The following is a 15949-nucleotide window of genomic DNA, read 5'->3' as shown; positions in this document are numbered from 1 at the left end:
TTAATGGGGAATTGGTTTCCCAGAAAAAACATTAATTTTATACAATCTGGTTTTGTATTTAAGGAGCGAAACACATGTGAATTTTAAATGACCCATATTATTTTCGTTTAGAAAAGAAAGTTAATATTTAAAATTAGCAATTAAAAAAATAATAAATGAAGCGTGTCGCTATAAGGCAACCCCGATTGATTAGTCTTCCCGATGTTTGGATACTAGCCAATACATCGTCCTTTTATTTCAATCTTTCTAGCATCACCAATACTTATTTTTCGCAGGTATCGAAATTTGCTCTTCAGTATTCACAGTCTGATTCTTACATATGAAAATGAAACTTTAGAAAACAACAAAATGACACTTACCTGGGATATTCATCTCTGTAGACAATTGTTGGAGCAAACAAGAAATACAGATAATTCTTAAACTTGGGTAAAATCAATTCTTGGTCGCTGTGTGGTTTGTAGTTCACAACTCTTTCAGCGTTGTGTCTAATGTAAGCATGGATTTTCATTGACAGTCTCGTCTAAAACAAAAAATAATTAAAAAACCCTTTAGATTTTTCTTTATACCGTCAATTAAGGAGGTAGACCCAAAATTTTGGTCCAATGCTATTTAAATGCATTATTTTTTTGAATCCTGAGGAAACTCATAAGTATTTTTGAAAAATTTAAACGTAGAATGAAAGATTACATTATTACCGAGGGCCGAATGTCCCTGAAAACTTCTATAATGTTTATTTTAATAAGTTACAGGCGTGAAAAAAAAAACGAGAAAATTGAATGTGCTTTTTAATTTCAAATATCTCATTTAAAAGAAACTTATTGTTTATTCTAAGGGACTTTCGGCCCTCGGTAATAACGTAGTCTTTCATTCTGCGTTTAAATTTTTTAAAAATACTTATTAGTTTGCGCAGGATTCGAAAAAAATGAATGCATTTAAAAACCATTAGCGCGAAATTTTGCGCCTACCCCCTACCCCCCTTAACAGTTTAGAAAATGTTTGTAGCGGTTAAGGTTTTTATTTACCTGTTCTAAAAGGATTATTGATGAACAGGCTACTGGTAGATCGTAGTGTACTGTTATAAATGAAGACATTACGAAGGACATTAGGTAGAACGCAAATGTCAACACCAGCCATAATCTGTCCCATGTTTTCACAGCTGAATCTATAAATTAAAGAAAGTATTAGAAGCAACCTAGAGGCTATGACAAAACTATAATTAATATTTCGAAAGGTTTGTAAATTTCCAAACTAGGAATTTTTATTTTTGTAGGGTTTGCCTTGGAAAAGCTAATTAACCAGACTCTTTACAATAGAAATGTGCTTTTATTTTTACTAAATTAGTAAGTATTCTACTGTAATTTTTCGATTATTCTGTGTTGGTAACGACATACTCAAAAATATAATATGTATGTTTATAATAGTGACCCAATTTGTCTTATGCCATCTTAGGTAATGTCTGCAAACGTTAATATTTTAATTATAATTGTCCAATAAAATTAAGGAAAGGATATCCTTAACATAAGAGAATCTGCAAGCTGTGTGAAAGTCAAATTTCCCCCAATCAGTTCGGGTTCATAAATGCTGTTAGTACCAGAGAGGCAATGTTCTCAAGATAAGTCTTATTCCAGAGATGGAGAGACGTCAATTGCGATATATATGCACGACTGGTTTATTACGAGAAAGCTTTTGATAGAGTACAGCACGGCAAGATGATTCAAATACTAAAAGAAGCACGAATTAATAACCAAAACCTGAAAATAATTGGAAACCTTTACTAAAATCAGACTGTAAAACTCAGAGTTGAAGGTGAATACACCGGATATGTGAAAATCATGTATGGAGTGAGGCAAGGCTGTATTGTGTCTCCTCTAATCTTCAATCTCTACCCAGAAAGAATATGTATCGAAGCTTTGCAGCAAACTGAAAAAGATATTCTACTAAACGGGTACTGGCTAAACAACATCAGGTATGCAAATGACACCATAGTATTTGCAGACAACCTAGAAGACCTGCAAGCCTTTAAGAACAAAATCACGTATTACAGTCAACAATATGAACTCAATATCAATATCAATGTAAAGAAGACAAAGCTTATAATCACTAGCAAGAAAAAGATAACGGAAGGTCAACTCTATGTCAACCAAACCGCTGTAGAAAGAGTGGCGCACTACACATACCTCGGAACCATAATAAATGAAGATTAAACCAACAACCAAGAGATAGCTTCTCCATGGGAAAAGCTGAATCCACCTTTAACCGGATGGGAGCCTTCTTCAAGAGCCACAATCTCTCTCTTGGTATGAAAGTAAGATTGCTAAAGCGATCCTACGTCTTCTCTGTCCTTTTTTGTGGCGTTGAATCGTGGACCTGGAACGAAGATGGGTGCAGAAAATTGGACATTTGAGATGCGGCTATATCGGAGAATACTCCAAATCCCGAGTACTGACCGACTCACAAGTGAGGATGTCCTCAGAAGAATAAAGAAGAGCCGAGAGGTACTGACCACTATCAAATCTTGAAAGTTACAATACTTCGTACACATTATGCGGAATGAATCCGCATGTGATCTCCTACAAGCCATCGTGCAAGGAAAAATATTTGGAAAGCGAGGTCCAGGAACAAGAAGAAGAACTTACTGGTTAACACGTTGACGGACAGAATGTCTATAGATGTCTAATTTCGATTGATGTAATATGACACAACGTCTATAGATGTTGCATTTTCCCTATTTTACTTTTCAAAATACATATAGTGTCACAACACTTTGTAAAGGATTTATATTAGCATCCAAAAAATAAGAGTTAATCCATACCGATTTAATTTTTAAAGGTCTTAACCAAATATTATTTACATGCATTGTTTGGATTTCTTAAATGGGTGACATTGGTTGTGTAATCTAGGCCACGCATTTTGAAAACACCGAAGTCAGCAATTATACTACTTCTTGCGGTGTTGTGAAGTTACCTGCCTCCAGTATTAGCTTTATCTGTATTAACGTTTTGTTTCATTGTTGCTACAACTGTTTCCGTCGTGTATTTTTTCGCTAATTCCAATGGCGTTCTTTCAGCTATGTATGCTACTTTTAACTGTTCTGCTAGTTCTTCCACTTCAGATGCATACACTGCTGCATCTTTATGCCCTTGCCTTTTCTTTGCTAACTTGGCTATCACAGTTTTCCGGATTGTCGCCTCTTAATTCTTTTCTCAGTGCCGCAGCTATACGTGGGATTGTATCTTCTCTTCTGTGGTTATCAGGTTTCTAGCCTTATTGGTTAATATTGTCCTTATTAATGTTATTGCTGTTTCTTCATGTCCTTCCGCTATTTTGTCAAGGTGTAAGATATAGGGATGTAAAGGATTTATATTAGCATCCAAAAATTAAGTCGATATGGATTAACTCTTTGGGTGCTAATATAAATCCTTTACAACTTGCTTATACATTTGACGCACTGTCCGTCAACGTGTTAAAGAACCTGAGAACCTGGTTCAACACATCTGTGCAGCTTTTGCGCACTGCTGCAGATAAGACAAAGATTGCCATGATGATCGCCAACCTTTTATAACTCTACTTCAATGACTTCTCATAGGTTGTTGATTTGCAATAAGCAATCTATTATTAGTCAAATTGATTTCCTTGTAAAGGCAGCTGTTCATGCAGATAATGGGCTGATGATGTTTTGTAAACACAAAACGAAACGTTTCCTGTAAAATATATGGATTAGTAGAACAACGAGCTTTTCTTTCTCCTCTTCTCTGACTGACATCTTTAAGCTCCACAGCAAGGGCGGATCCAAGGAGGGGGCCATGGATTCTTTGGACTAGAATGGACTAGAATTGAAAAAGGACTGAAATTGAAAAAAAAAGTAACGGAGAAGCTTCAATAATGACTTTTGGGTTTTTTATAAATCAAAATGTTGATAATTTTACAGAGTGCCAATTGTTAGAACGATCTTGACAGCCATCAAAATCGTATAAATTTCCATATTCTATACACACAAAGAATAAAAAAGAAGTGAAGCGTTACTTGAGTCACTAGCACTTAGAACAAAGGAGTTGATTGGTATTTTCGCACAGTCAAAAGGAATTGTTTTACAAATATTGCGTTTCATTTTTCTAATGAAATATGGTCACAATAACGGGATGACAGCCCAAACCCTTGTCACGAAACCTTTAACATCTTTCGCCAAACTCATGAGCAAAGACGGAGTCATAATAATAACCCATGAAAAAACATCATACCACAAGGAGTGCGTTCAGGTTGAGCTGGATTTTCTAAAAAGTTATCGCAACCCTTAAAAGTCAGTCATTAACCAGATAGCCTCTCAGAAGTCTAAACAGAAACAAAAATTAAAGAAAGACTACGACCAATGTAGGGTCTATAGTGTTCTTAGGTCGACAAAATCTTCCTCTAAGAGACCATCGTGATGATGGTTTTATGCTTCTGGACGAATATGCTGGACCTAGGAATGAGGGTAATTGCTGTGGTACTAAGGCAAAACCCGATATGTCAAAAATTATCGATTTTTCGTTTTTAATGCCAATATGTACATTGAGCGATGAAGAATGTGATGACAAAACCCTACATGGCTAAGCGCATCCATGTAACCAGTAGATAATAAAATTGTTTCCGATATGTCCACTATTACAACAACACCGCGAACTTTTAAACTCATCTGCTGCAAAATCACGTTTTTGACATATCGGGTTTTGCCTTAGCACCACAGTGTTAAGGTTTAAAATCGCATCAGGAGATAAGACTCTTAAATAACACCTATCCACAACATCTTCCTGAGCAACACGCATTAGTAGCAGCAGTCAAAATCAATTAATAACATGTTGTGGTGAAGAAATAATTAAAAAAATAATATTTGACGAAACCACTGACGTATCCCACATGGAACAGCTTTCTCTAAATTTGAGATACATATACAATAACAACATTCGTGAAGACTTTGTCAAATTCATTGACGCTTATGAGAACCTAAAAATAATTAGTGAAAATCAAGAAAGAGGGAAAGAACAAGGCCTGCCAGGAGAAGCATTGGAAAAAATAGTATTGAACTTGTTGAAAGAACTGCACTTGGATTCGAAGAAATGTGTAGGAATCGGTACTATGGCAGGAATGGTGAGTTTTAAGGCACTTCTCAAAGTGTGTGAAAAGTTACTTAAAACTCACCATTGTAACCCTAATTTTGAAAAATTACCCCCCGTACTTCTGGTACTCCTTCCCAAAAAAAGTTTATGGTCCCTCCCGAAAATCGGTCCTGGATCCGCCCTTGCCACAGTGTAAAGGTTTTCTTTTCCTTTTCACTGTCCACTAGTGTCCACTTCAACATTATATATGTTATATGTCTAAGTAAATATACTTCTTCACATGATTTGAGTTTTTCGAACTACTCGAACACCAAAAAAGCGCAAACATTAAAAAACCTTTAAAAATGTTTGAGGGTCACCGATTAACTGACCATCCTCGTATCAATCCAGCTGACCGTAATCATTGTCATATTATTTTTATATTGATGATGCAATTATCAACAAGAAAAAGTTTTATATGTTCAATCTTCAGTATTCGGTACGCTCGGACTCAACGACCTAGATGTCGTTATCGTACCCAGTCTCAGTGCATATGTCCTCAACTGTGCACCCAACGCACTAACCACTAACTCCTCCAAATTAAATAACAACATCGAGTGATTTGGTAATCACAACAAAGCATACGCGTAACATTGTTATCAAAGTCGAAAATTCAGTAGTTCATAGAAAAAATCGTAATTACATCGGTATCTCGTATTTCCAATGTCAGATGTACCAACAAGTACGATACCTTATAGACCAGGGCATTTAAGAAAAATTAAACCGATTTTTAAATAGGTACAGTAACTTTTTGCATTGTGTTCAGGATGATGTCAGGAAAAAAGTTAACAATATAAAAATGGGTGGACATATACACTGCATCCAAAAGTGCATAACCACGTCAAAATTGTACCTCGGGGGGTTTTTATGTGGCCACTGAACACGATTTCGCTATTAGAACCTACCCCGCGTATGTGCCTACCACCTGGTGCCTAGAGTCACTGTTAAGGCACTTAGTTAGGTTTTTGGGGTTGCTGAACACGAATAAGCCGTCAAAATCGACCCGCGGAACACCTGATGCCCAGAGTCAGACAGAGTAAAGACATATTCTCCAGATACCTTCACCTACCTCATAAACGAAATCAGCAACCCCGAAAACCCGAAAACCGCTGCTCTGTTTGAAGCAATTTATTTTCGGAAAGCCTCAAAATTCTAGAAGATGGCATGCATAACAGTCACCCTGGGTGCTAGGTGATCCGGGTGTCAGTTCTGATGGCGTATTCATGTTCAGCGACCCCAAAAACCCCCCGACTAATAAAACCTGTCCCTGATATACTGATTTTGAAACGTTTATGAACTTTGGAGCATTTTATGAACGTCATCTCGAACACAATGCAAAAATCTACGAGGAAAATAAATTCCTGTAGCTGGCTGTATACTGTATCCTACAATAAATCACAAAAATAGTTAAATTCTTTGTAAAAGGTATTGTATTTATAAAAAAATCCCTAAAAAAGGCTACATCATAAAGCGTGTCCGGAATAAAAATTCCATCATCAGTGCTTCTTATTACCTAAAGTAGGTACTCATAATTATGACTCATTTAATTAAGAGAAACGTGAAGTAAAATTTTGAGTAAGGTTCAAAATTGCAAAACGGTTATCATCATCATAAGTAGCTCGACAACCCTTTCTGGGTCCTGGCTTGTTCTAGGATTTTCCGCCATTCTGTTCTGTTCCTTGCTTTGTTATTTCAGTGGGTAATCTCAAGTGTTTTCGGATCTTGTTCCACTTGTTCCATGTATCTAAGTTTGGGTCTTCCCTTTGATCTTCTCCCTACTGGTGTTTGCTTCATTATGTGTTTTGGTGTTTTGGTCTCCAACATCCGTTCAACATGGCTCATCCAGCGCAGACGTCCGTCTTTATGGATGTTATGAAGTCGGGTTCGTTGTATGCTGCGTATAGTTCAAAATTATATCTTCTGCGCCATACGTCATTTTCTTTCACCTCTTATATATGTGTCTGAGGATTTTTCGTTCAAACGTACCTACTAAGTTCTCATCGCTTTTCGACAGTGTACATGTCTCTGATCCATATATAAGGACCGGTTTTATCAGGGTTCTGTATATTTTGCATTTGGTTTTTCTCGTGATGTTGTTAGATCTTAGATGTTTAATTAGTCCATTATATGTTTTATTAGCAATATGTATTCTTCTCTTAACTTCTTCGCTGACCTTGTTATCTGCGGTAACTAGTGAACCTAGATATGCAAATTTTTTTACGCTTTCGATGTTATAGTCTCCTATTGTTAGATTCTGCAGGTTTCTTTGGCCTTTCGATTTGCTGGCCTTCATGTATTTGGTTTTTATTTCATTAATATTTAGGCCACTGTTTTGTGTCGCTCTTTCTATCGCATTAAATGCTTCTATCATTTCTCTTTTGCTTCTAGCTATGATATCAACATCATCTGTAAATGCCAATATTTGTACACTTTTTGTTATTATTGTTCTTCTGGTGTTGACTTTTAACTCTCTTTTCTCTAATGTGATGTTGAATAGAATACAGGATAGGGCTTGTCGTAGGCCCGTTCTAACATGGATTGTATCTGTTAGTGCGTTTTGAATTCGAATTTTGCTTTGTGCAAAATGGCTATATTTACAGAAAATATTCCTGGATTTAACTTAAGGGATCACAGGGTTCTGAACTGAAATTAAAGGCATTTTTGAATGATGTCAACAATGCAAAAAGTTGCAAGTTTCTAGGTGCTGTATTTAAAAATCGATTTATTTTTTCCTAAATGCACTGGTCTATCAGATGTACCGACAAGTACGATTAGACGATTACTATGCGTTATTTCATTGATTGTTAGTGGTTTACGCAATTCCGTAATATTATCTTTTCCGAGAGATATGACTCAGGGATTTGTTATACTCTATATGTGTAATATCCTGTAAAAATGGTAAAAATCGAGAAATTCTATAGAAGCAGAACTAGAACTATAGCAAATAGCATTGTAGTCGCGTGCTCGGAATTAAACATCTTTGTTTTATTCAGTAGTTCTTAGGTTTCCTTATTTATAAACCAAATTTTTCTTTTTTAAGAAAACCAAAAACAAAATAAGAGCAACAGAGATGGAATTCCTAAGGAGAAGCTGAGAGTAACAACAAGAGATAGAATAAATGACATAGAGATTAAGAAAAGAACGGGATGGAACTCAGATATAATAGACTACATCGAAAAGGAGAGATTAACCTGGTACGGACATGTCAGAAGAGCAGACCAAAATCGTTGAAGCCAGATAGGAAGAAGGAAGAGAGGAAGACTCCGAAGATTTTTCAGAGATGAAGTGGACGAAGCAATGGCAAGAAGAAATCTGCAGGAAGGAGACTGGCAAAACATAAAGAACTGGAGAGAACGGCTGAGTGAAGGAATACAGTGAAAACTGTGGAAATCCTTAGCATACAGTTGAATCCGCGAATCTTTACCCGTTCGTCATCATTTAAAGCATACGAAATAAGTCGATGATAAGTCGGAAATTGAAATTTAGTAAACGCAACAGCAAGTCACTTACTGTCACTTGCTGTTGCGTTTAGTAAATTTCAATTTCCGACTTATCATCGACTTATTTCGTATGCTTTAAATGATGACGAACGGGTAAAGATTCAGGGATTCAACTGTATAAATATATTTGGTATACGTTGTTGGTTGTAGCTCAGATAAAGGGAATACTTTAATGCTGAATATAATACTTTCTTCTTGTTGCTATATTAAGACTTATTCCTATTCTTTTTCGATCTTGGGTGTTACGGGTTAAAAGTCGCTAAGCAACTAGCAATAATTTTTAATAATCAGATTGTCATAATTTTTGATTTATTCTCCCAAGTACTGGCCTAAACAATTACCTATAAAAATCAAGCTTCTATATTTAGACCAGGGCGCATCTGTAAAAATATTAGTACATTTGGACGTTGAGAGGTGACTCAAATTTTTTTACAGAAATTGCTTGAAAATGAATCAAACAATAATATTTGAGTTATCCTCCCTCTCAAAAAGGTCCGGAACATTGTTTAAATAATCAAAATGTCAAAAAATTAAGGAAAAATTCGATTTTTTTCTTGGTTTTTTGATTATAACTTTAAAAGAATTCATTTCCGAGAAAAGTTGTACTAACATAAAAGTTGCGTAATTAAATTTCCTATAATATAAAATTGATTAAAAATTTAAAAAATAGTCACCCTTGTTGCAAAATAGCAATAATTGTGAAAAAAACATACAAAAATAAGTATTCGCATTTTACGTTTTTCAACAATTTATGCTAAACTTAGGACCTTCATATTTCACCCTAAAAAACTTTATGATACAGTAAAACAATACTGTAAATTTCATTAAGATCGGTTTAATAGATTTTGCAAAATAAATTTTGCAATCTAGCTTTCGTAACAAAAATTCATTTTTTCAAAATGTTACAGGACTGAAAATAAAGCAGATAGCAAGTTGAAAATTTTTTTGTTTATAAAAGTGTACTGTATCTTTCATTTGCAATTTTGCAAAATTAAAATCGATTAACACCAGGGCGTCAGGAATATTTTTAAATAAACATTAATTATTGGTGCTACGCGCAGGACAGCGGATAGTTTGCTCTGATTAGGCATTCCAATGACCTTTGATAATGATTGATACATTTTAATTTTTATTACATTTCGATATAAATAAATAAATTTGTTTATTGCAAAATAAAAACACATACTCTATCCTTTGAAATAACAGTTTTATTAGTAAAAACTTTCTTTGTTCATATATTTTAACTTAAATAATAAAAGTTTATTATTTTTAAACATATGCAATTGTTTAAACAATATTTCACAAACAATAATAAAATTAGTTTGATTTTTGTGGAATTAAAATATTAAAATACAACAAAATATAGAGTAAGAAAATAATATATTAGATAAAGATGGGAAGAAATTTTGGTGGAAATCAACTTGTGTGAATCGAACACCGCTGTCCTGCGCGTAGCACCAAAAATTATTGTTTATTTCAAAAATTTTCTGACGCCGTGGTAATTAATCGATTTTAATTTTGAAAATTGCAAATGAAAGGTACAGTACACTTCTATAAGCAAAAAAAATTTCAACTTGCTATCTGCTTTATTTTCAGTCCTGTAACATTTTGAAAAAATGAATTTTTTTTGCGAAAGCTGGATTGCAAAATTTATTTTGCAAAATTTATTTTGCAAAATCTATTAAACCGATCTTAATGAAATTTACAGTATTGTTTTACTGTATCATAAAGTTTTTCTGGGTGAAATATGAAGGTCCTAAGTGTAGCATAAATGGTTGAAAAACGTAAAATGCGAATACTTGTTTTTGTATGGTATTTTACGCAATTATTGCTATTTTGCAACTAGGGTGATTATTTTTTAAATTTTTAACCAATGCTATATTGTAGGAAATTTAATTACGCAACTTTTATATCAGTACAACTTTTCTCGGAAATGAATACTTTTAAAGTTATAATCAAAAAACGGAGAAAAAAATCGAATTTTTCCTTCAATTTTTGACATTTTGATTATTTAAACAATGTTCCGGACCTTTTTGAGAGGGAGGATAACTCAAATATTATTATTTGATTTATTTTCAAGCAATTTCTGCAAAAAAATTTGAGTCACCTCTCAACGTCCATCTCAAAACAGATGCGCCCTGGACTAATTATTGTTTTGAATATCTAGCTGCTATCAAGCCATTTTTAAGTCTGAAATCATATATAGGAAATCAGGCATGAAATAGGCTTTAGGTATAAATTGTTATCTGTTTAGTAAGGGTCATCTCTTTGTCTTTACCTGGCTAGTGTCATATTTTGTTCACTTTTGATTCATACTTCATGACGACAAGTGTTGTCTTATGAAACTGTGTAAGGATTTTAAATCAGAAGTCATCCTGAGAATTAATCAAGAAATATTCAACTTTCTGAAGTTTTAGAGTATCTTGCTTGCAAAGGATTTATAATTCTCGGATATTTAGGTCTTCATGACCTCCTCTCTTTTGGCCACACGTTATCCTTCAGGTAAGCCTTGTTTTTTTAGCACCTGATTCGGCGTCTAAAGGGAAACCTTTAGTAGTTTTCTTTTTTATAAAATTTATACCTTCTGCATTTCTTGCATGCTGATGTATCTATTTATTTCAGGCCATTTTTCTTTCTCCCCTATTTATTGTATATTGTGGGTTTTTTTGAGACACCTTTCCCAGGGCCGACAAATACTTGGAAAAACTCTTAAGTGCCGTGGAAACAAATAAGGGAAACTAGAGTGTTGTGTGTTTTTTTCCCGTACGACAAATGAAACATCGACAAAAATATAAGGTAGAATCAGACCGATTTTTATCCTAAAAGAAAACGTTATTTTACCAGTCTAAGCCCCCACCGCCACATACAGATACAGTAGTCAGGTAACTTATTTTTTTTTGTTTTTGTAAATAGTAACATATTACATAGTTTTAACAATTACAATATTGGTGTACGCTAAAAAGAATATTCTTCGAGGCAAGCATAAACATTATTTTTGGAAACTCTTTCTTTTGTTTTTATATTTTTAACTAAGATTAAATAATTATAGATATATGTATATCAACTTTATAGTTTTCTACATCAGAATAAAAATAGTTTGTTTTCTCCGATTTTGATTTTTCATTACTTTTTTGTTTAAGTTAGGAAATAAAAGTGTTTATTTACCTTCGCAAAGAAATATAGAGTATAAAAACTGGTAACATTAATTTGCAAAGAGGCCCAACGTGGGGCCCGACTGAGACTATGGATTGATTTGTTACGTGTAGTATGTTTTTAATATTGACTGCTAGCTATTTCTTCATCTTTTAAAGACCTTCGTAATTGTCTGGTGCCTGTTTGTCCTCAATTCTTGCTTTTCAGGCTAGTTTCTCACTGTCCATTCACATAACCCACTGAATTCAGCACATTTATAGGGATTCTATTACTTTCCAACACTGTTGAAGTAGTTTTTCCATAGAAAAAAATACTCTGGTACCAGGCCATCTTCTGAACCCAAACTACTCTTGACTAATTATTCTCTCACATTTGTTGTTAATTCTGTTTAAGGATATATTCTTCTTTAATGTGCCGTCTTCTACTGAAGGTATATTCTACGATATGTTTCTCTGTTTTGTGCCGCATGTATTATGTTTACAGTCTCTTTGGTACTTGGATCCATCCAGTTATTAACAATTTCATTTATTTACTCTTTCGTCTCAATCCCTATGTATTGGTCACTCTGTCTGTCCGAGGTATTCTCAATATGCGTCGGTGCAGCTATATTTTTAAATCCTCTAACTTTTTTACAGTTGCTGTTGTTAACGTCCACCCTTCTACTCCGTAAAGTAGCGTAGAGTGTACGTAACATTTCGTGGCGCGCCATCGGATACTAACCCTTAAGTTGCGATTGCTTAAGAGCTTTATCATTTTTATGAATCTAATATTACAATATTCAATTTTACTTACTATTAGGGATCAACTTCACACGAACGAGAGCCCAGAACCTGAAGACGATATGTACAGAACTTGTTACAATCACAAATAGTACCCAGAAAAATGCCGAGATGTGGATTTTTGCAAATGAATCTCTTATTAGGTGGAAACCAAGACTGAATCTGAAAAAATAAATAAGTAATAATTAAATAACAGCAAATAACAATATATTAGAAATTTATTAAAAAGTCGGCTTTGCTGAGTATTCCAAGGTTTTCAATAACTAGAGATGCATCAAGTCAAACTAGTTTGATTTTTTCCAACAAACTTGACTTGACTTGAAAACCAAACTTTTTTTGTAAAAAAGTTTGACTTGACTTGATTTCGATATCTTTAGGTTTGACTTGAAATCAAACTTCTTCAAACAGTTTGAAGTTTGAATATCATATTGTGCAACGTGTTTATTTTTAATTCTAATTGACAGCATACCGCCTTTTGTTTTGACTTATTTGGACAGATCTGAACCTGTACTCTTCTTCTTCTTGTGCTACTCCTATCAGAGATTGGAAATCATCAAGGCTACCCTGACTTTGTTTACAGCTGACCTAAAAAGTTTATTAGTGGTGCAGCCAAACCACTCTCTCAAATTCCGCATCCATGACATTCTTCTACGGCCTGGATTCCGTTTTCCTTCTATTTTTCCTTGCATTATATTTTGAAGTAATGCGCATTTATGACCTCTCATCAGGTGACCCAAATACTCGAGTTTTCGTCGTTTTATCGTTAACAAAATTTCTGGGTCTCTTCCTATCCTTCGTATTACTTCAAGATTTGTGATTCTTTCAACCCAACTTATCTTCAGCATTTGACGGTAGCACCACATCTCGAAACTTTCAATATTCTTTATGTTGTTCTGTTTGAGAGTCCAGGCCTCTACACCGTATAATAGCGTGTTAAATACGTAGCCTCTTAGCATTCTTAATCGTAGAGGGATGCTTATATCTCTGTTGCAGAAGAATTTTCTCATCTTTATGAAGGTGGCCCTGGCAATTTCGATACGTCTTTTTATTTTATTGTTTGGTCTCCAGTTTCGTTTATTAAAGTTCCCGTATTTGTAACTTAATACTTTTTCAATTTGAATGCCGTTTATACTAATATATGTGTCATGATTTTACTGAATACCATATACTTGGTTTTTTTTTATATTAATGTTTATGCCATAATTGTTGCAAGTAATATTTATGTTTGTAAGTAATTGTTGTAATTCTTCTACTGTTCTTGCAACTAGTACAGTGTCGTCTGCGTATCCAATATTATTTACAACCTCTCCATTGATTACGATTCCTTCATTTGCTTGCAAAAGGGCTTCCTGACAGATGCTTTCACTATAAATACATTAAATAGCAGCGGTGACAAAATGCATCCCTGTCTTACTCCTCTACGTATTTCTATTGCTTTTGATATCCCAGTATTATATGGGTATAAGACTTTTCAATCATCTTCCCAATGGTATTAGATCTGAAATAAACCCAAATAAATTTCGAGGCAAACTAAAATCGTACCTATTGCAAAATTGTTGCTATAGTGTAAGCGAATATATGGGTGATGTAAATAATTAATTCTATGTACTGTTTGTATTTTATCTTATAATAATTTTTAAGTGATATTTTATATATGCATATATGTATTTGTATTTTAAACTGACGTATCCTATATCATGTAAATGATCTTGCAGGACAAATAAAGTATTCTATTCTATTCTATCTTATTTTCTATTTTGATGTTAGCTTTCTGATTCCAATGTAAGTTGAGAATTATTCAATGAGTGTTAAATAAGTGCAATATTATACCTATTGATTCATCATTCAAGAGCTTTAGTAATTCAGTAGGAACCCCATCGGGTCCATTTGCCTTTCCAGTTTTGGAATTTCTAAGTGCCATTTCTACTTCACATGTTAGGATTTCAGGTCCCGTTACACCATTTACCTGGACAATGTTATTTATGTTGTCCTCAAACAATTCTCTTATGTATTCACTCCATCTATTAATTTTTTCTGTTAAGTCTAGAATAATATTTCCGTCTTTGTCCTTAAGCAAACTTCTAAAGTATTCTATTCTATTCTATCTTATTTTCTATTTTGATGTTAGCTTTCTGATTCCAATGTAAGTTGAGAATTATTCGCAGATCTTTATTATCTATGTCTTTTCTTTCAAGAATGTCTCTTAGCCTATCGTGGCGTACTCTGTCAAACGCTTTTTCAAAATCGATAAAACATGCATCTACTTCTTGATTAATGTCTAGGCATCTTTGTGTAAGAACATTCAAACCGAAGAGAGCTTCTCGAGTACCTAGTCCTTTTCTGAACCCCATCTGTGTATTACTAATATCTGACTCCAACTTTTGATAAACTCGGTTGTGGATGATTTTTAGAAATATCTTTAGTAGATGGCTCATTAAAGATATTGTTCGATGTTCTGAACATTCTTTTGCATTGGATTTTTTTGGCAGTGTAACGAATGTAGACAGCAGCCACTCTTGAGGTATAATACCAGTATTGTATACTGTGTTAAATAAGTGCAATATTATACCTATTGATTCATCATTCAAGAGCTTTAGTAATTCAGTAGGAACCCCATCGGGTCCATTTGCCTTTCCAGTTTTGGAATTTCTAAGTGCCATTTCTACTTCACATGTTAGGATTTCAGGTCCCGTTACACCATTTACCTGGACAATGTTATTTATGTTGTCCTCAAACAATTCTCTTATGTATTCACTCCATCTATTAATTTTTTCTGTTAAGTCTAGAATAATATTTCCGTCTTTGTCCTTAAGCAAACTTCTAAAGTATTCTATTCTATTCTATCTTATTTTCTATTTTGATGTTAGCTTTCTGATTCCAATGTAAGTTGAGAATTATTCGCAGATCTTTATTATCTATGTCTTTTCTTTCAAGAATGTCTCTTAGCCTATCGTGGCGTACTCTGTCAAACGCTTTTTCAAAATCGATAAAACATGCATCTACTTCTTGATTAATGTCTAGGCATCTTTGTGTAAGAACATTCAAACCGAAGAGAGCTTCTCGAGTACCTAGTCCTTTTCTGAACCCCATCTGTGTATTACTAATATCTGACTCCAACTTTTGATAAACTCGGTTGTGGATGATTTTTAGAAATATCTTTAGTAGATGGCTCATTAAAGATATTGTTCGATGTTCTGAACATTCTTTTGCATTGGATTTTTTTGGCAGTGTAACGAATGTAGACAGCAGCCACTCTTGAGGTATAATACCAGTATTGTATACTGTGTTAAATAAGTGCAATATTATACCTATTGATTCATCATTCAAGAGCTTTAGTAATTCAGTAGGAACCCCATCGGGTCCATTTGCCTTTCCAGTTTTGGAA

At 34.1% G+C, this 15949-nt stretch overlaps 1 protein-coding gene across 2 annotated transcripts in view; it reads right to left on the bottom strand.

Annotated features, from left to right (window-relative positions):
- LOC126883375 (sterol O-acyltransferase 1-like) overlaps positions 1-15949 on the bottom strand; it is an 84422-nt gene that overhangs the window by 20921 nt on the left and 47552 nt on the right. For both annotated transcript variants that reach the window (XM_050648859.1, XM_050648860.1), the window contains exons 4-6: positions 12578-12726; positions 1023-1162; positions 360-520 (exon numbers count right to left, since the gene is read on the bottom strand). In XM_050648859.1, coding sequence (XP_050504816.1) covers positions 360-520; positions 1023-1162; positions 12578-12726 — 450 coding nt within the window. The remainder of the gene's footprint in view (positions 1-359; positions 521-1022; positions 1163-12577; positions 12727-15949) is intronic.

This window comes from Diabrotica virgifera, chromosome 4 (assembly GCF_917563875.1).
Source record: "Diabrotica virgifera virgifera chromosome 4, PGI_DIABVI_V3a".
In the NCBI taxonomy this organism is placed as follows: domain Eukaryota; kingdom Metazoa; phylum Arthropoda; class Insecta; order Coleoptera; family Chrysomelidae; genus Diabrotica; species Diabrotica virgifera.
This window is presented reverse-complemented; position numbering and strand designations above follow the sequence as displayed.